This window comes from Melospiza georgiana, chromosome 26 (assembly GCF_028018845.1).
Source record: "Melospiza georgiana isolate bMelGeo1 chromosome 26, bMelGeo1.pri, whole genome shotgun sequence".
NCBI classification, from domain to species: domain Eukaryota; kingdom Metazoa; phylum Chordata; class Aves; order Passeriformes; family Passerellidae; genus Melospiza; species Melospiza georgiana.
The window spans coordinates 7,319,780-7,338,048 of record NC_080455.1 but is presented as its reverse complement, the minus strand read 5'-3'; the positions used below and the strand labels follow the sequence as shown (position 1 = coordinate 7,338,048).

Below are 18,269 nucleotides of genomic sequence, written 5' to 3'. Positions count from 1 at the left end.
GACGCGCTCGGCGGTGGCAGAAGTGGCAGCTCTGTCCCCAGACGCGCAATTAGCCCAGGGGCAAATGAGGCTCCTGCGGTTTTTGACCCAATTTCTCCGGCGAAACTCGACGGGGGAAGGAGGGGAGGGGGGAGGAGGAGGAGGAGGAGGAAGGCAGAGCCGGTCACGCGTGTGCTGCTGCGCCGCGTGTCCCCGCGGGTGTGCGCACAGGCGTGTGACATGAGTGTGACATGAGTGTGACATGTGTGTGCGGGCGGCAGCGCGTCCCCAGCCGGGGCCGAGCCCCGGGGCGGTGCGGGGACGGGGACGGGAACGGGGATGGGAACGGGGATGAGGATGGGGACGGGGATGGGGACGGGGACGAGGAGGGGAACCTGGGTGGGGATGGGGACGGGGAGGGGGCGGCGGCTTCGCAGCTCTCGCCGCGTTTATTTTTGCCGGTGCCGGAGCTGAGGCGGCCTCGGCGCGGCCGCCGTGACTCAGCCGGCACCGGGAGCTCGGCGGGGCTGCGGAGCCGGGGGCTGCCGTGGGCAGGGGGGCTGGGATGAGCAGGGATGAGCTGGGATTCTCAGGGATTCAGGGATACTGAGCCGTGCAGCGAGGTCAGGATAAACAGGGATGGAAAAGGATGCAGTGGTGAGCAGGAATGCAGGGATGAGCTGCGAGGTGCAGCATTGCTGGGCTGTGGAAGGATCCTGGGATCTGCAGGGATGCGGGGATTAGCAGGGATGTGCGGGGATGCAGGAATGTGCAGGGAGGTGTAAGGATTTGCAGAGATTTGCAGGCATTCAGGGATGGGGATGCAGGGATATGCAGGAATTCAGGAATGCAAGGATTCTGGAATACAGGAATGCAGGGATGTGCAGGGATGTTCTGGGCTGCAGGGATGTGCAGGGACTCAGGAATTGAGAGATGTAGGGATGCAGGGACACGCGGGGTGTCAGGGATGCAGGAACGCGGGGATCCCTCCCACGCCGCGCTCCGTCCCTGTCCCTGTCCCTGTCCCTGTCCCTGTCCCTGTCCCTGTCCCTGTCCCTGCCGCTCTCCGGTGTCACCAGCAGAGCAGCCCCGGGGAGGTCCCCGCGCCCCCGTGCCCCCGCCCGGGCTCCCCCAGCCCCGGGAAAGGAGCGGGGATCCCCGAGGACCCGCGGGGAGCGGTACCGGGGACCGGAACCGGCACCGGAACCGGGGAGCGGAACCGGGGGCGAGGTGTTTGCCGGGGGGCGGACACGCAGGGCGGCAGGGCGGACACAGAGAGGTGGCGGGGGACACGGAGCCGCCGTCCCGCAGTCCCCGCGGTGCCGGGGGCGGTACCGGACACCGGGAGCGGGGCGGCGGCTCCGCCTCTTCCTGCGGCGGGCGGGCGGTGAGTGCGGGGCGGCCCCGGCGGGACCGGGAGCGGCTCCCGGGGGTCCCCATCACACCCAGGTGTCCCCGGCCCCGTTTTGGTGTCCCCAGCCCCGTTTTGGTGTCCCTCTCACGCCGTCCCTCCCCGCAGGCAGCGATGCCCGTGGAGTCCCTGGTGTGTCCCGACACGGCCACGCGGTGAGTGTCCCCGCTGTCCCCGGGGGGTGGCACTGTCCTGCCCCTGATGTCCCCCGAGGGGTGGCACTGTCCCCGCTGTCCCCGCAGGGTGAGCTCCGTGCTGAACCGGGACGTGAAGCACTTTGGCAAGCAGCACCTGTTCGATGGCAGCGAGGAGACCTGCTGGAACTCGGACCAGGTGTGGGGACAGGGACGGGGACGCGGCTGTGACCCCCCTGTGCCCCCCGTGACACCATCCCTGTCCCCCCAGGGCACGTCCCAGTGGGTCACCCTGCATTTCCCCCGCCCCGTCAAGCTCTCCCAGCTGCACATCCAGTTCCAGGGGGGATTCTCCAGCCGGCTCTGCACGCTGGAAGGTGAGGGTGGCCGGCAGGTAAACTGAGGCACGGCGGGCTCCTGCCTCAGCTTGCCCACACCTGCAGCCTCGGGGCGTTTGTCAGCAATTCCCAAAGCACAGGAGGGGCTCGGGAGCACCTGGAGGGGCTCTGGGGGTGAATAAAGAGGGGCTGGGAGCCTTTGGGAGCCAGTGGGACATTTTGGGACAGCACCTGGGAGCACCTGGAGCGGCTCCATGGGTGAATAAAGAGGGGCTGGCAGCTGGTGAGAATTAGGGAACGTTTTGGGATATCACCTGGAGGCGCCTGGAAGCACCTGGGGCAGCTCCAGGGGTGAATAAAGAGGAGCTGGGATCTTCTGGGAGCTGGGAGAGGTTCTGGGACAGCACCTGAGGCTCCCCTTTGCCCTCCCCAGGCTGCAGAACGGGTGAGGAACTGGTGAAAATATCGGAGCTGTACCCCCAGGACAGCCATGCCATGCAGATATCCTTTCCTTTCCCGGGGTGCTGATGGGGGCAAGGCAGGATTTGGGGATTTTTGGGGATTTTTGCTGCTGAGCAGAGCCGGGGGAGTGCCCCCCACACCCCAATGCCAGCGTTACTCCTTGACTGGGCTCTGCACAGCTTCCAGGTGCAGGAGACGGTGCTGGACGAGCTGAAGATCACCTTTGGGAGCAGCACGGATTTCTTTGGCAGGGTGGTGGTTTATCACCTGCAGGTGCTGGGGGAGCGCCTCTAGGGGGGACCCCGGGGGCTGTCCCCTCTTTGGGGGCTCTCAACACCCCACAGGGGGGTCCCTGTCCCCTGAGGGGGCACCGGTGGGGCTGTGCTGGGCACAGGTGTGGAATGGGATCAATAAAAGGTATCCCTGCTTTTTCTGGAATGGCATCAATGAAAGGTATTCCTGCTTTTTTCTGGATTGGGATCAATGAAAGGTATTCCTGCTTTTTCATGGATTGGGATCAATAAAAGATATCCCTGATTTTTCCTGGATTGGGATAAATGAAAGGTATTCCTGCTTTTTCATGGATTGGGATCAATAAGAGATATTCCTGCTTTTTCCTGGATTGGGATCAATGAAAGGTAATCCTGCTTTTTCATGGATTGGGATCAATAAGAGATGTTCCTGCTTTTTTCTGGAAGGGGATCAATAAGAGATGTTCCTGCTTTTTTCTGGAAGGGGATCAATAAGAGATATTCCTGCTTTTTTCTGGAATGGGATCAATAAGAGATATCCCTGCTTTTTCTGGAATGGGATCAGTAAGAGATATCCCTGCTTTTTTTCTGGAATGAGATCAATAAAAGATATTCCTTTTTCTGGAATGGTATCAATAAGAGATATCCCTGCTTTTTCTGGATTGGGATCAATAAGAGATATCCCTGCTTTTTCCTGCAATGAGCCCTGGAGGGTTTGGCCTCAAGACAGAGGGGAAATGTCCCCTCTCTGTGCTGTCACCTCGGTGGCCACCCCTGAGCTGCTTGGGATGGCAGCAACAGAATCCTGTGGGATTTTCCCTCCTGGCTGTGGCAGCTTTATGGGAGCTTCCCTAAGGGATAGCTCTGGACAGGAATTCCACAGTTATTGAGGAAAAATTGAGGGGAAATTCTGAGTCTTGGCTGTCCAAAACCTGGGATTAGGATGGGCTGAGGCAGCAGATAGGGCTCCACAGAGTTTAATTGCAATTAAAGTTTATTTCCAATACAAAGCAGCCGAGTCCAGCCAGGGCTGGAATGAGTGTCCCTGGATTTTGTGCATGGCAGCCAGGGAGAGGCCTGGGGTCCATGAGGGCAGAAATTCCTGGATTTCTCCATGCCTGGAGCAGTGGGATGAGGCCATGGCGATGCTGGGAAGAGCTGGAGATGCCTCCTCACTTCTTCTTCTTCTTGTTCCGGAACAGCTTCAGGATGTGGTTCTCGATGACCTGTTGGACTGAGGGGGGAGAGGGTGGGAGTCAGGGAAGCTGCTCTGGGAGGGATCTGGTCATCATTTTACTCCTGTTTTCTGAGGGAAACACCAGTTTTCTGAAGGAAATCCCTGGTTTTTGTGGAAAAATCCTTATTTCCTGAGGGCAATCTCTGCTTTTTGAGGGGAAACGCCCCATTTCTGATGAAGATCACTTGCCTTTCTTGTCTCCCAGGGCCACGGCCAGGTCCATGGGGGTGTACCCTGAATCCGTCCAGCAAAATCCCCATTTTCTGAGCTAAAATCCCCATTTTCTGAGCTAAAATCCCCATTTTCTGAGGTAAATCCCCATTTTCTGAGGGAAATCCACGTTTTCTGAGAAAAATCCCTGTTTTCTGAGGGAAAACCCCTGTTTCCTGATGGGGGACACTTGCCTTTCTTGTGTCCCAGGGCCACGGCCAGGTCCATGGGGGTGTACCCCAAATCCACCCAGCAAAATCCCCTTTTTCTGAGGGAAATCCCCGTTTTCTGAGGGCAATCCCTGCTTTCTGAGGGCAAACCCCGTGTTTTCTGACGGAGATCACTTGCCTTTCTTGTGTCCCAGGGCCACGGCCAGGTCCATGGGGGTGTAGCCCGAGTCGGCCTCCTCGGTCAGGTCAGCGCCGCACGCTGTGGGGCAGCAATGGGGGCTGCTGTGGGGACCCAGGAGCTGCCCCTGGCCCCCAGGAGCTGCCCTGGCCCCCGGGCTCTGCCCCCACGGCAGGGAGCAGCAGTTCCGGAGGTGGAACGGCGGGAGCGGAGCTGTGCCTCACCCAGCAGGGCCTCCACACACTTGACGTGGTTCCCGCGCACGGCGTAGAGCAGGGGGGTGCCCCCGTTCTGTGGGTGCAGGGGGGAGAGGAGAGGTCATGGCTGATCCCACAGGGCCCCTGCTGCCCCTCAGGGCTGCCCCGCACGCTGGGATTCCATTGCAGCCCCTACCAGCTCCAGACTGGGATCCCAACCCAGCCTGTCCCAATTCCAGACTGGGATCCCAACCCAGCCTGTCCCAGCTCCAGATTGGGATCCCCAGTTCCAGTCTGGCTCTCACTGGGATCTCAACCCAGCCTCTCCCAGCTGCAGACTGGGATCTGCTGGGATTCCCCCTCCAATCTCGCCCAGTTTGAGGCTGGGACTCATTGGGATCCCCTTCCAGCCTCTCCCAATTCCAGACTGGGATCCCCAGTTCCAGACTGGGACAAACTCGGATCCCACTCCCTCCTCTCCCAGCTCCAGGCTGGTGTCCCCCAGCCATGCTGGTGGCACTGGGGAGGCTTGTCCTGATGTCCCTTATGTCCCTGCTGTCCCTAATGTTCCCACTGTCCCCGTTTTCCCCGCTGTCCCCAGTGTCCCCCAGCCGTGCAGGTGGCCCTCACCCAGTCGTAGGTGTTGATGTCCACGTCCTTGTCCAGCAGCATGGTGACAATGTCGGTGTAGCCGCCCATGCTGGCCAGGGCCAGCGCGCTCTCGCGCTCCTTGGCCAGCGCGTGGGGATCGGCGCCCTGGGGACAGCGGGGACATGGGGACACTGGGGACAGTGGGTCACACTGCCCACAGCGGGGACAGCCCGGTGACACTGCCCATAGCCACCCTCCCTGGGCTGACACTGCCCTGGGGACAGTGGGGACGGAGGGAGATCCCGGGATAAAAAAGGGAAATCCCAGGATTAAAACCAGAAGGAGATCCCAAAATAAAAAAGGGAAATCCCAGGATGAAGGAGGGACATCCTAGGAATAAAGACAGAGGTCCTGGAATAAACGAGGGAGATCACAGAGTATAAAAACGAGATTCCCAGGATCAAGGACAGGTCCGAGGATGGAAGACAGGTCCCAGGGTCAAAGACAGATCCCAGAATTAAGGAAGATCCCACAATTAACAAAGATTCCAGGGTCAAGAACAGGTCCCAGGGTCAAGGACAGGTCCCACAGGTCCCAGACAGAGTCAAGGACAGGACCCAGGAGAGGTCCCAGAACACTCCGGAAGCCCCGGAGCTCCCTCACCCACTCCAGGAGGTGCCGCACGGTCTCGATCTCCCCGAAAGCCGCAGCCCAGATCAGGGGGGTGAAGCCTCTCTCGTCGGGTTTGTTCACCAAATTCTCACCTGGGCAGGGGACCACAGCCAGGTGAGCCCCCCCCGGGCTCCCAGTTCAACCAGTACAGCCAGTAAGGGCTGGTAAACCACCTCAGCCAACTGCTGGATGGTTGCAATTGATGTTTTTTGAGGATTTTTCCGATCTCCAAAACTGGAGAAACCTCCCCAAAAAACCCCAGTTCCTGTGGTTTTATGGCTGAGTGAAAACCAAGCGTGAGGTTACCAGAGGGGACCTGGCAGGTGCTGGCAGGGCCAAGGGGACACCAACCAAGGGGACACCAACCTTTCCTCAGGTGCTCCTTCAGCCGGATGAGCTCGCCTTGGGCAGCGAGCTGGTGGATGGACAGTGCTGGAAGGGACAAATCCATCAGGGAAAAGAATTCCCTGCAAATTTTGGGGTGGGAGCTGCCCCAGGGTGGCCCCAGCCCCTCCCCTGCTGTCCCCACGTCCCCTGCAGCCCCTGGGGACGCTGGTGGCACTCACTGTCCAGTGTGGCCGGCAGTGCTGACACCTCGTTGCCTCGCTGTCTGTTGGTCAAGGTGTTGGAATGCTTCAGGGGGAAACCTGGGACAGCACAGAGGGTCTGCAGGTTATTCTCCATTAATTTTTGGGGTTATTCTCCATGAATTTGGGGTTATTCTCCATTAATTTAGGGTTATTCTCCATTAATTTTTGGGGTTATTCTCCATTAATTTCTGGTTTATTTTATTTTTATTCATTCTCTATTAGTTTATTCTCCATTTATTTAACTATTTATTTACCCTCCATTAATTTCAGGTTTATTTTCTATTTATTTGGGAATCCCAAAGTGTTTCCAGCCCCTGATCCGAGGTTTTATGGGGAAAAATCCAAGGAAAATGAGAATTGCCATCTCCAGTTCCAGCGTGGAGCTGCAGCGACCTCTCAGGGCTGGCAGGAGGAGTGGGCACCAGACTTTGGGATTGGGATTTTCTACGTTTGAGCACCAATTTAAGGCACTTTCTTGGGAATCCCACAGCGTTTCCAGCCCCTGATCCGAGATTTTATTGTGAAAAATGCAGGGAAAATGAGATTTTGAGCAGAGAAGAGCTGGAGCAACCTCTCAGGGCTGGCAGGAGCAGGCACCAATTTTTGGGATTGGGATTGGGATGGGGTTTCCCACCCTTGAGGCTCCTTCCCGGGATTTTTGGGATGGGAATTCCCAGGGAGTTTCCCCCCTGTGCCCCACTCACCGTCCAGGGCCGGGGCCTCGCTGGGGCTCTGGGAATCCGCGGGAGCAGCCGAGCAGTTCCGGGGGCTCTCGGCTCCACCTGCAGCACCCGGGCACCTCGCTGTCACCCGGGGCTCCCCTGGGGTCCCGTCCAGCTCGGGGCACCCCAAGCAGACCCCACTTTCCAGGGGGATCCTCACTTTGTCCCCAGCACTCCCAACTCACCGTCTCCACACTCCGGCAGCGCCGCGTCCCCGTCCTGCTGGGGACACGCCGAGGGCGCCCCGCTGTCCCCCATGCTGCCTCTTCACCCTTTTCCCCCTTTTCCACACAATTCTGGGGTGTCCAGGGGGCTCCCCGGCAGCTCCTTCACCTTCCCTGCACAGGGATGGGGTGGGAGAGAGGGGAAATAGGGACGTGTGGGGCAGAGCCGAGTGCCTGAGACCCCCCGAGGGGTCTGGGGTCCCCTGTGCCCTCCCCATCCCGATTCCTGGGGTCTTCCCTTTCCCTTCCCTTCCCTTCCCTTCCCTTCCCTTCCCTTCCCTTCCCTTCCCTTCCCTTCCCTTCCCTTCCCTTCCCATCCCGATTCCTGGGGTCCCCCTTGCTCTCCTCACCCTGTTTCTGGGATCTTCCCTTCCCTCCCCATCGCTGTCCCTTGTGTCCCCCTCTCTGTCCCCATCCCCATCGCCGTTCCCGGCACTTCCCACCCTCCAATCCTCCGCTCCCGCAGCTCCTCCGAGCCCGGCACCCCCGGAACCTCCCCGACCTTCCTCCCAGCCCCTCACCGTCGCTCCCGATCTCGTTCCCCGTTCCCGTTCTCCGTTCCCGTTCTCGGGTCCCGATCCCATCCCCGGATCCCGAACCCGTTCCCGCTCCCACCGCCGCCTCCCGGCTCTCCCGTCACTCCCTTACCGCTCCGTTCCCCATCCTGTTCCCGTCCCCGGTTCCCGTCCCCGGTCCCCATCCCAGTTCCCCGGTCCCGGTCTCACCGCCGCCTCCCGGCTCTCAGGCCCTCATTTCCTGTTTCCCATCCCGTCCCGATTCCCGTTCCCGGTCCATTCCCGTTCCCGATACGTTCCCCACCCCCGTTCCCGATCCGTTCCTCATCCCGTTCCCGGTCTCACCGCCGCCTCCCGGCTCTCCGCCCCTCCCTTGCGGTTCCTGCGGGGCCCGGCGGGGCCGGGGCGGCCCGGGGGGGTTCGCGGAGCGCGGCCCGGCCCCGCCTCCCCCGAGAGCGGCCGTAAAGCGACACGAGGGGGTGGCAGCGGGACCGCCCGGCCTGGGGACACCCTGGGGACACCTCGGTACCGGGGGGGCAAAGGCCGCGACACCCCCAGACCCCTCTCAGGGCAGCACGGCCAAACCGGGAGCCACCGAGTGTCGCCGCTGTGACAAACCGGGAGCCACCGAGTGTCGCCACGGGTGACAACGAGGACCGGGGAGGGGTCGGGGCGGGGTGACACCGATTTGGGGGTGGGGGCGCAAGGCGGAACGTTAGTCCCGCGGACACGTTTCCAGCCGGGGCTGTTGTCCGTGCCCGGGGCGGTTTCGGGGGCGCGCCGCCGGAAGCGGAAGTGGCGGCGGGCGGGATGGAGGAACCGGAGATGCAGCTGAAGGTGAAGAAAGGTGGGACCGGGACCGGGAACAGGACCGGGAAAGGCGGCACCGGGACAGGGACAGGCACCGGGACCGGGACAGGGACGGGACCGGCGGGGATGGGCTGGGAGAGGCCCCGCCGCGGTGGTTTGGCCGCTGGGGTGTTGTGGTTTCATTGCCGGCCTTCATCCCCCGTGGGGAAGAGCGCCTGGGTGTCCCTTGGAGATTTTAGTGTGGATTTCTGCGGAGGTATTTCCGAGATTTTCTGTGGATTTCCATGGAGGTATTTCCATGGATTTCTGTGGAGATATTTCTGAGGTTTTATGTTGGTTTCCATGGAGGTATTTCTATTTACTCCCATGGATTTCTATGGAGAGATCTACATGGATTTCCATGGATTTCTGGGGAGAGATTCCCATGGATTTCCATGGATTTCTGGGGAGAGATTCCCATGGATTTCTCTGGATTTCCGCTGAGCTATCTCCCTGGATTAGCCCTGCTCCCCCCGTATCCCGATTAATCCCGGTTTTTTCCCGTTTTTCCCCGTTTCTCCCGGCAGTGACGGACAAGTTCACGGAGAGCCTGTACGTGCTGGCCAACGAGCCCTCGGTGGCGCTGTTCCGGCTGCAGGAGCACGTGCGGCGCTCGCTGCCCGAGCTGGCCCAGCACAAGGTGGGGAGCCCCGGGAACCCCAGTTCCCAATTCCGGGAGCCCCGGGAGCCGAGGGACCGAGCCCGCGGGCGCGGCTCCTCCGGGAATTCCTGCCCCAAAATCCCCACGGGAATTGTCCGGCCTGGAGCTGTGCCCTGTGCCTTGGGATTCCATCCCTCATCCCAAACCCATTCCCCGACTCCTGGAATTCCACCCATCATCCCAAATCTCTCTAGAGCCCCTAACCCTAACCCATCCCAGGCAGGAATTCCCTCTCCAGGTGCCGTTCCCAGCTCAGATCCTGCCTGATCCCTGCTGCTTTTTATTTCCCTCGCAGTCGGACATGCAGAGCTGGGAGGAGCAGAGCCAGGGAGCCATTTACACCGTGGAGTACGCCTGCAGGTGCTGCTGGGGCTGCTGAAAATTCCTGGGAATCCGTGGAATTCCGGGCTGGGAAACACGGCAGGATCCGGGGAATGGGGATGGGAAGGGCTGGGGTTGGGGATTTCCACTTTCAGAGGGAAATTCCTGCGATTCCGGGCTGGAAAATCCAGGCAGGATCCAGAGAATGAATTGGGAAGAGCTGGGGCTTGGGATTTCCACTTGGAGCGGGGAATTCCTGGGATTCCAGGCTGGAAAACCCAGGGAATTAATTTGGGTTTGGGATTTCCACTTGGAGAGGGAAGTTCCTGGGATTCCAGGCTGGAAAACCCAGGGAATGAGTTGGGGTTTGAGATTTCCAATTTGAGAGGGAAATTCCTGAGATTCCGGGCTGGAAAACCCAGGGAATTAATTTGGGTTTGGGATTTCCACTTTGAGAGTGAAATTCCTGGAATTCCGGGCTGGAAAACCCAGGCAGGACCCAGGGAATGAGTCGGGATTTGGGATGAGCTTTGAACAAATTGAGGCTGAAATTCTGGGCTGGAAAACGCAAAAGGATCCAGGGGATGAATTGGGACGAGTTGGGATTTGGGATTTTCACTTTGAGAGAGAAATTACTGAAATTCTGTGTGGGAAGATCCAGGGAATGAGTTGGGATTTGGGATTTTCATTTTGAGGGTTAGATTCTTGGAATTTCAGGCTGGAAAGACCCAGGGAATGAGTTGGGATTTGAGATTTTCATTTTGAGGCTGAAATTCCTGGAATTCCAGGCTGGGAAAACCCAGCAGGATCCAGGGAATGCATTGGGAGCAGCTGGGATTTGGGAACTCCTGGCAGGAATTCCAGAACTTCATGAAATTTTTCCGGCTCCCCCCCAGTGGAAACCTCCCCAAACCTGAACCTTCCTGGGGTTGGAGGGGGAACAAGCAGAATCTGGGAATTCCAGCTGTGTCCCGCTCCCTCTTTTCCCACTTTTGCTGCTTTTCCCCCTCTGCAGTGCCATCAAGAGCATGACTGACAGCAGCGTTTACTTCAAGAGCATCGACAGCCTGCTCAAGCATTCCATTGCCATGAAGGAGCAGCTCAACGCTGCCCAGGGCCGCAGGTACCCCCAAAATCCTGGGGAACAGCCCCAGCATTGGCCAGGACAGCATTCCCTGATTTTCCCCCATTCCCTGGGGGAAACCAGCGCTGTTTGCTAAGGGAAAATTTGGAATAAATTGAATTTTGGGGAGGATTTTTGGGAGATACGAATCGTTTGGAGTTTAGGGACGCAGGGATTGGGAAAAGGTACCCCCAGAATCCTGAGGAACAATTCCAGGATTATCCAGGACAGCATTCCCTGATTTTCCCCTATTCCCTGGGGGAAACCAGCGCTGTTTCCTGAAGGAAAATTTGGAATAAATTGAATTTTAGGGAGGATTTTTGGGAGATACTAATTATTTGGAGTTTAGGGAGGCAGGGATTGGGAAAAGGTATCCCCTGAATCCTGGGAAAAAAAATTCCAGGATTATCCAGGACAGCATTCCCTGATTTTCCCCTATTCCCTGGGGGAAACCAGCGCTGTTTGCTATGGGAAAATTTGGAATAAATGGAATTTTAGGGAGGGTTTTTGGGAGATTTTTGGGAATATTCAAAGAGTTTGGGGATGCAGGGATTGGGAAGAGGTACCCCCAAAATTTTTGGAATTTTTGTGCTTTTAAAAGAAAATTTTGAGGGCTTTTTTTTGGGATTTGTTTTGATTTTTGGGGTTTTTCATTTTTTGTAGGGGGATTTTTTTATTTTGTTAGATTTTTTTTTTGGGGGGGGGAGGATTTTAGGGATTTTTGGGGGGGATTTAAAAAAAAAAAAAAACCTGAGGGATGTTTGGGATTTGTTTTGATTTTGGGGGGGATATTTTGAGATTTTTCAGGCTGCAGAAATGGCTGTGCCGCCCCAACAGCGGCCCCTTACCCCAGCAACCACCAGCAGAGGGAATTTTTTAATTTCCCAAATTTCCCACATTTTCAAGCTGCTGAATTTGACTTTTCCTCTTTCTTCCCACAGCACCATCACCCCCCAAGCCAAGAATCCTCCAGGCACTTCCTGAATTTATGGTTTTCCATCCTGAATTTCCCAACCTTGGGAAGAAGCCAAAAAACCTCTGGGGCTGCACAGGTGGAGAAGCCCCTGAATTCCCAGGAAAACACAAAAAAGAAGAGCTGGAAAATCCCAAATCCTGCTTTTTGGGATCTCTTTTCCATGGAAAACAGGGTGGGTTTGTGTTTTTCCTTCCCTTTTTTTGTTTCCAGGCTTTTTTTTTTTTTTCCCAAAAAACCTCCCAGATGAGGTCTTGCTTTGGGAATTTTGTGTAAAAAGCTGGAATGTGAGCAGCACTCCAGGCTTTTGTTGAGGAGGAATTCTCCAAGGAGAAACTTTCCCAGCTGCTGCCAAGGAATTGCTGGGTTTGGTTTTAATGAGGACGAGAATAAAAAGGAAAAAAAAAAACCAAACAAACCAAAAAAAATCTCAAAAAAAAACCCAACAAGAAAATTCCTTTTGAAGGTTTTCAGCTTTTCTCCTGTGGCCGTGGGAGCTCGGAGCTCCTTTTTTATCCTGGGGTTTCCAAGGGCACGGAGCAAAGGAATGTGGAATTTCGGGCTTTCAAGGGAGAAAAAATTCCTTAAAATACTACAAAAAAAAAATTTTAAAAGATTTTTTTTCTCGCACTCTTGGTTTTGGCGGTGACTGGGAGGGAGCAGAGCTTTGGTGTGGATCCCTCCTGGATTTTCCAGGGGGATTCAGGGAATGGCTGAACTCAAATTCCAGGGGAATTGTGCTTGGGATAGCAGGTGGAATTTGGGATAATAGCAGCGACTCCCCAAATCTGCTTTTCCCCACCCCAAATCTGTTCTTTGCCACCTCAAAATCACTCTAGGCCACCCCAAACCCCCTTCCTGCTACCCCAAGTTTGCTCTGACAGCTCAAATCTGCCTTTTTCCACCCCAAATCTGCCTTTTTCCACTCCAAATCTGCCTTTTTCCACCCCAAATCTGTTCCTGGCCACCCCAAACTGGGTTTCCCCCACCCCAAACTGGGTTTCCCCCACCCCAATCCCCCATCCATGCCAGTGCTGAGGATGAGGATGGAGCGGGGAGGAAGGAGAAGGGAGATCAGCCGGGATCTGCTGGGAAAGGCTGAAATGGTGAAAATCCCAATTTCTGCTCCCCAGATCCTCTCCCACAGCTGGGATGGATTTGGGTTCCCAGGCAGGCAGCACTGGGGTTTTGGCTGTGGATAAAGGAATTTTTCCAGGAAAAACAAAACCCAAAACCGTGAAAAAGCATCAACTCTTCCTCCAGAAAACCCCTGGGTTTCCCTCAGACCAGCGTGGAGTCCTTGGTGGCTCTGTGGGACATCGCATTGCTCATCTGCCTGCTGGTGACATTCCAGGCATGTCCCTGCTCCTGCAGCAGCCCTGAATCCAGAAGAGTCCTGTGAGTGCGGGACCAGTCCCGGGACTGGGATCCTCTTGGGAACTCCTTGCTCCTGGACAATTCCTGGTGGGATTCCTTGGGGAATTCTGTGTTCCTGGGCCAGTCCTGGCATTGGAATTCCTTGCTCCTGGACAATTCCCACTGGGATTCCTTTGGGAATTCCTTGCTCCTGGACAATTCCCACTGGGATTCCTTTGGGAATTCCTTGCTCCTGGACAGTTCCCACTGTGATTCCCTTGGGAGCTCCTTGCTCCTGGACAATTCCCACTGTGATTCCTTTGGGAATTCCTTGCTCCTGGACAATTCCCACTGTGATTCCTTTGGGAATTCTTTGCTCCTGGACAATTCCCACTGTGATTCCCTTGGGAACCCCTTGCTCCCCGAGCTCGGGTTGCTGCTGGAGGCCGAGCCCGGCCGGGATTTGCGCTCCAGGCAGGGCGGGAAGGAGAATTCCCGGTGGATTTCTCGGCAGGGCCGGGGAGCAGCAGCCGTGCCGGGGCCGGGCTGGGCAGAGTCGTTCTCGTAGAGGGCCTGGGGAGGCTCCGAGCCCTGGGGAATTCGGGAGGCGCGGAGCAGCGCGTGGAGCAGGGAGAGCAGCAGGACGAGGATTCCAGAGGCCAGGATGCAGGCGCTGGCGATGCCGGCCTCCAGCTGGAACAGCAGCAGCATGGACAGGGCCAGGGCTGCGGGGGACACAGACAGGGCACCCTGAAAATGGGTGGGATCGGGGGTTCCTGGGGTGGCTCAGGCTAGGAAAGGGCTCAGGAGTAAAAAGGGATGGGTTTGGGAATTCCTGGGGTGGTTGAGGCTGGGAAAGGGCTCAGGAGTAAACAGGGATGGGTTTGGGAATTCCTGGGGTGGTTGAGGCTGGGAAAGGGCTCAGGGACAGCTCAGGAGGCTCTGGGAAACAGCTCAGGAGCTGGGATTAAAGAGGGATGGATTCCCAAATTCAGGGAATGGTTGAGGCTGGAGAAGGGCTCAGGGACAGCTCAGGAGCCAGGATTACTAAGGGACAGGTTTGGAAATTCCTGGGACACTTGAAGATTTCCTGGATTTGGAAGGTTCCAGCCCCATCCCAGCTCCCTCAGGAATTGTCCAGCTCCGTTCCCATCTCTGGACCCCTCCAGCCCCTACAAAACTCCAGCCTGGGGCCCTGCAATGGGAATTGCAGGCTGTGGGAAGGAGCTGGTGGAGCCATTTGTGAACCAAAGCAGGGCTGGGGCAGAAACCAGTGCAGGGCTGGGCTGGGGACACTGGGGAGCACTGGGGGACACTGGGAGCACTGGGGGACACACGCTGGGGCCACTTGCCTGTGAGGTAGAGGCAGAGCCCGCAGCAGAAGAGGCCGATGGCCGCGTGCCGGACGCTCCGGCTGTCCAGGAGGAACCAGAGAGCCCTGGGAAACAGGGAGAAGAGGGACAACAGCCTCGGGAAGGGCTCCTGGCAGGGAAAAGAGCCTCTGGGCAGGCTCCAGTCCCGCTCTGGGCGCCGGGAAAAGGACGGACAGAGGAACTCGGAAATGATCCTAGTCCTGATCTGAGCTCAGGGAAAAAACCTGGAGTGAGGAACTCGAAACTGATCCTGGTTCTGATCTGAGCCCAGGAAAAATCTGGAATGGGTGACAGGGCCAGTTTGGGGGTGACAGCAACAGTTTAGGGTGACAGCGGAATTCGAGGTCGCAGCGTCACTTTGGGGTGACAGCACCAATTCAGGGTGACAGCGCAGTTTGGGGTGGCGTGGCGATTGAGGGTGACAGCCCCAATCCGGGTGACAGCACCAATTCAGGGTGACAGCGCAGTTTGGGGTGGCAGTGGCGATTGAGGGTGACAGCCCCAATCCGGGCTGACAGCGCCCAAGGTCCCCGCGGCGGGAGCGGCTCCTGCAACGCCACCGCAGCGCGGGGACATCGCCGCCACCTCCTGGCCGTGCCCCGAACCCGCCTTTCCTCCCGGCCTGAGCCGAGAGCTCCAGCCGCAGCCGGGGAAACTGAGGCACGGGGCAATGGATTGCTGGAGGTTCCCAGGGAGAGGCACAAAATCCTCCTGAAATTCGAATTATTGGGGAAGAGCCTCCCCGCGCTTTGCTCTGGGGGTTTTTGGGAATGGGATTTTTTCCTCACCTGCGACCTCGCAATTCCCAAATGTCAACTTCACAGCTCCCAAACGGAGCAGTTACAGCCCAAAATCCAGGCTGGGATCACAGGAAAACCAGGAAAATTCACAGCCCGGGGTGGGGAATTTTTTGTTGTTAATTTTCCGGCAGAAAAGCCGAGTTTGTTGTGGGAATTTTTTGTTTTCAGGGAAATATTTTTGCTCTCCTCCGTTAATGAAGCGTTGGAAGAGGCTGAGGAGGCGCTGCTGGAATTTCTCCAGCCCGGTGCTCCGCGCAGAGCCGGGACTGATTGGATTCTCTAATTAGGGACAAAAAGCGGCTGTTGAAACGTCGTCATTCCCTTTCAGCGAGTTTTGACTGAAGTCAGAGAGGTCCCAAAATTGCGTGAGTCACCCCACCAAGTCCAGTCGTCACCAAAATCCTTTAAATTCAGATTACCCCCGAGCTGTTTTTTAGTTTTAACCCAGGCGCTGGGCCAGGAGCCCCCAGCCCATTCCAAATCCACGAGTCTCCAGTTATGGAAATGAAACCCCCTGGATTGCGCAGCCTGGTCTAAACTTGCCGGTCCCACCTTCTGGAGTCTCTAAAACTCAAATTAAAGAGCTCAGCTCCAGCCCTGGTGATCACGGAGAGGAATTTGGGGGATTTCCCACCCATTGCTCCCCACAGCCCCTTTTGGAGGGGACCCAGCGAATCCTCGCGGGTTTTGGGGCGCCGGAGGAGTTGGCACCGGGACCCCTCATTCCGTGATCCCGCCGCATCCTCCGGCCCTTCCCTTCTGCCCGGACCCCTCCGGGCATCCCCGGTCCCTCAGGTTGCTCTGGACCCCTCCGAGCATCCCCGCCTCTCCCGGTTCCTCCAGCCCCGGTTCCCGCCTCTCCCGAACTCCTTGATCGCCGGTCCCCGCCTCTCCCGCCTCTCCCGGTCCCTCCAGCCCCGGTCCCCGTCTCTCCCGCTCCCCCCGGTTCCCGCTGTCCCCGCTCGGGGCTCTCACCGCTCGGCGCCGCGCTGCCCCCGGCCCAGCTCGGTGCTGAAGTAGCCGTGCAGGAGGCAGAGCAGGAGGCAGCTCACGTTGAGCACCAGGCAGAGCGCGGCCAGCGCGGCCGACACCGGCAGCACGGCGGCGGCCACCGGCTCCGGGAGCGCGCCGGCGGCGGGAGCGGCGCGGCCCGAGGGCAGCTGGAAGATGAGGCTGGAGGAGAGCAGCGCCATGGCGGCCGACAGGGTCCCGAAGAGCAGCAGCACCGTCAGGGCTCGCTGCGGGTACGCGGAGGGCATGGCGGGGCCGGTACCGGCACCGGGAACCGGGGAACCCGGGGGCACCGGGGGTGCCGAACGTGCGTGCGCTCCCCGACTCGGGAACTCGGGCTGGGAATGAGAACCGGGGACGGGCACCGGGGACGGGCACCGGGGACGGGCACCGGGCCGGTGCTGCCGCCGTTCCGCGGGGTCCGCCGGGGCGGGCCCGTCCTGCCCCCGGTCCTGCCTCCGGTTCTGCCTCCGTGCCGGACCCTCCCGGGCCGGCTCCGCCCCCGGTGGGGCCCCGGGAGCCTCCTGGGGGCGGCGGGAGGGAGCGGAGCGGGGGTGGGGACTGAGGACGGACGGACGGACGGACGGACGGACGGATGGATGGACGGATGGACGGACAGACGGGCACCGAGCCGCGCTCCCGTTCCCAGCGCTGCCGTTCCCCGGGAGAGCCCCGGGCCTGACCCCGGTGTGGGACGGGGGTCCCGCGGTCCCCGCACCCCCCGGGAGCGGCGCCTTTGGCCTCCACCCGGCCGGGACCGTCCCCGCAGCCCCCGGGGAGCTCCCGGCACGTTCCCAGTCCCGCACGGCTGGGAAAGGACCCTCGGCCGCCCCCCGGGACCCCGCGCGTTTCCCAGGCCTCGTAAATACCCTGGGAAGCGGAGCCCCCGCGGGACCCGCCCGGCAGCGCCGTCCCCGGGGCCGCTCGAGGTTCCCAGCCCGGGGGAATTCACCCCGCGGGTCGCCTGGCACCTCGGGACGGCCCCGCGCTTCCCGGCACGGCCGTTCCCGCGGGGAGGGACACGGGGACACCCGGGGACAGCAGGGGACATTGGGGTGCCACCCCCATGCCGGTGCCAGCAGCCGCGCCCAGCCGGGCGGTGCCATCCAGACCGAGCTGAGCTTTCTGCCTGCTGGAGGAGCAGTGCTGTCCCTCGCTGTCCCCGCTGTCCCTCTCTGTCCCTTGCTGTCCCTCCCTGTCCCCGCTGTCCCTCGCTGTCCCTCTCTGTCCCTTGCTGTCCCTCCCTGTCCCCGCTGTCCCTCTCTGTCCCCGCTGTCCCTCGCTGTCCCTCCCTGTCCCTCCCTGTCCCTCTCTGTCCCCCCTGTCCCTCCCTGTCCCTCTCTGTCCCCGCTGTCCCTCCCTGTCCCTCCCTGTCCCTCACTGTCCCTCACTGTCCCTCACTGTCCCTCGCTGTCCCTTGCTGTCCCTCCCTGTCCCTCTCTGTCCCCGCTGTCCCTCACTGTCCCTCACTGTCCCTCTCTGTCCCTCGCTGTCCCTCGCTGTCCCTCTCTGTGTTCTGTCCCCGCTGTCCCTCCCTGTCCCCGCTGTCCCTCTCTGTCCCCGCTGTCCCTCCGTCCGGTCCCGCGTGGGCGGTTCCCGCTGGCACCGGGGCCGTGCCGCTCTCGGGGCTGTTTTCAAGTCCCGCCGTGTTGGCCTTGGCAGCAGCAGCAGCAGCGCTTTGGCTCCCGGCTCCTTTCCAGCGTTTTTGGGAAGGCCCGGAGGGGGTGGCAGTCCCTGGGACTCGGCCCAAGGTCCCCAGAGCAGCTCCTGGTGACGGCAGCTCTGTCCCTTCCCGTGTCCCGGGCGGTGACAGAGCTCAGCCGTGTCCCCGCCGGTGTCCCTTGGGGCGCAGCTCCCATCCCAGGGCATCCGGCACCCCAAACTCCACCAAATCCCGGCATTTTGGGGCAGGAGGAGCCTC

The 18,269-nt window shown here is 59.3% G+C and overlaps 4 protein-coding genes across 5 annotated transcripts; 2 read left to right on the top strand and 2 right to left on the bottom strand.

Moving 5' to 3' along the window:
- The first annotated feature begins 588 nt into the window (after window positions 1–588).
- On the top strand, window positions 589–3,033 carry NR2C2AP (nuclear receptor 2C2 associated protein). Its single transcript, XM_058040841.1, has 6 exons — window positions 589–636; window positions 1,499–1,545; window positions 1,633–1,723; window positions 1,796–1,901; window positions 2,296–2,363; window positions 2,502–3,033. Exons 1-6 carry the CDS (start codon window positions 619–621, stop codon window positions 2,616–2,618), a joined length of 447 nt encoding a protein of 148 aa, XP_057896824.1. The 5' UTR covers window positions 589–618; the 3' UTR covers window positions 2,619–3,033.
- Window positions 3,034–3,551: 518 nt separating this feature from the next.
- On the bottom strand, window positions 3,552–8,309 carry RFXANK (regulatory factor X associated ankyrin containing protein). Of its 2 annotated transcripts, XM_058040838.1 has the most exons (10): window positions 8,227–8,309; window positions 7,328–7,480; window positions 7,125–7,202; window positions 6,397–6,477; window positions 6,197–6,262; window positions 5,822–5,922; window positions 5,198–5,323; window positions 4,595–4,661; window positions 4,371–4,451; window positions 3,552–3,809 (listed from the first exon to the last, which is right to left on the bottom strand). In XM_058040838.1, exons 2-10 carry the CDS (start codon window positions 7,398–7,400, stop codon window positions 3,748–3,750), a joined length of 735 nt encoding a protein of 244 aa, XP_057896821.1. In that variant the 5' UTR covers window positions 7,401–7,480; window positions 8,227–8,309; the 3' UTR covers window positions 3,552–3,747. The 2 variants fall into 2 exon arrangements, with proteins under 2 accessions (XP_057896821.1, XP_057896822.1); XM_058040839.1 differs by lacking the exon at window positions 6,197–6,262.
- Window positions 8,310–8,635: 326 nt separating this feature from the next.
- On the top strand, window positions 8,636–12,421 carry BORCS8 (BLOC-1 related complex subunit 8). The gene is made up of 5 exons (XM_058040840.1): window positions 8,636–8,728; window positions 9,258–9,370; window positions 9,687–9,751; window positions 10,728–10,835; window positions 11,777–12,421. Exons 1-5 carry the CDS (start codon window positions 8,692–8,694, stop codon window positions 11,817–11,819), a joined length of 366 nt encoding a protein of 121 aa, XP_057896823.1. The 5' UTR covers window positions 8,636–8,691; the 3' UTR covers window positions 11,820–12,421.
- Window positions 11,989–16,741, bottom strand: TMEM221 (transmembrane protein 221). The gene is made up of 4 exons (XM_058040836.1): window positions 16,313–16,741; window positions 14,517–14,602; window positions 13,577–13,889; window positions 11,989–13,255 (listed from the first exon to the last, which is right to left on the bottom strand). The coding sequence occupies exons 1-4, from the start codon at window positions 16,594–16,596 to the stop codon at window positions 13,090–13,092; spliced, it is 849 nt and encodes a 282-aa protein (XP_057896819.1). The 5' UTR covers window positions 16,597–16,741; the 3' UTR covers window positions 11,989–13,089.
- Window positions 16,742–18,269: the final 1,528 nt, after the last annotated feature.

What these genes read in the sequence shown, in the direction of transcription:
- NR2C2AP (XM_058040841.1), top strand. An exon ending in CCGGCTCTGCACGCTGGAAG is followed by an intron (nt 1,902 to 2,295) that starts GTGAGGGTGGCC and finishes TGCCCTCCCCAG; the next exon opens with GCTGCAGAACGGGTGAGGAA. An exon ending in AGGACAGCCATGCCATGCAG is followed by an intron (nt 2,364 to 2,501) that starts ATATCCTTTCCT and finishes TGGGCTCTGCAC; the next exon opens with AGCTTCCAGGTGCAGGAGAC.
- RFXANK (XM_058040838.1), bottom strand. Translation starts at nt 7,400, where the DNA reads ATGGGGGACAGCGGGGCGCCCTCGGCGTGTCCCCAGCAGGACGGGGAC. An exon ending in ACTGCCGGCCACACTGGACA is followed by an intron (nt 6,263 to 6,396) that starts GTGAGTGCCACC and finishes TGTCCCTTCCAG; the next exon opens with CACTGTCCATCCACCAGCTC. An exon ending in GTGTGTGGAGGCCCTGCTGG is followed by an intron (nt 4,452 to 4,594) that starts GTGAGGCACAGC and finishes GCTGCCCCACAG; the next exon opens with CGTGCGGCGCTGACCTGACC.
- TMEM221 (XM_058040836.1), bottom strand. Translation starts at nt 16,596, where the DNA reads ATGCCCTCCGCGTACCCGCAGCGAGCCCTGACGGTGCTGCTGCTCTTC. An exon ending in GGGCAGCGCGGCGCCGAGCG is followed by an intron (nt 14,603 to 16,312) that starts GTGAGAGCCCCG and finishes CCTGTTTCCCAG; the next exon opens with GGCTCTCTGGTTCCTCCTGG. An exon ending in CCGAGCTCGGGGAGCAAGGG is followed by an intron (nt 13,256 to 13,576) that starts GTTCCCAAGGGA and finishes ATTGTCCAGGAG; the next exon opens with CAAGGAGTTCCCAAGAGGAT.
- BORCS8 (XM_058040840.1), top strand. Translation starts at nt 8,692, where the DNA reads ATGGAGGAACCGGAGATGCAGCTGAAGGTGAAGAAAG. An exon ending in CCGAGCTGGCCCAGCACAAG is followed by an intron (nt 9,371 to 9,686) that starts GTGGGGAGCCCC and finishes TTTCCCTCGCAG; the next exon opens with TCGGACATGCAGAGCTGGGA. An exon ending in AACGCTGCCCAGGGCCGCAG is followed by an intron (nt 10,836 to 11,776) that starts GTACCCCCAAAA and finishes TTCTTCCCACAG; the next exon opens with CACCATCACCCCCCAAGCCA.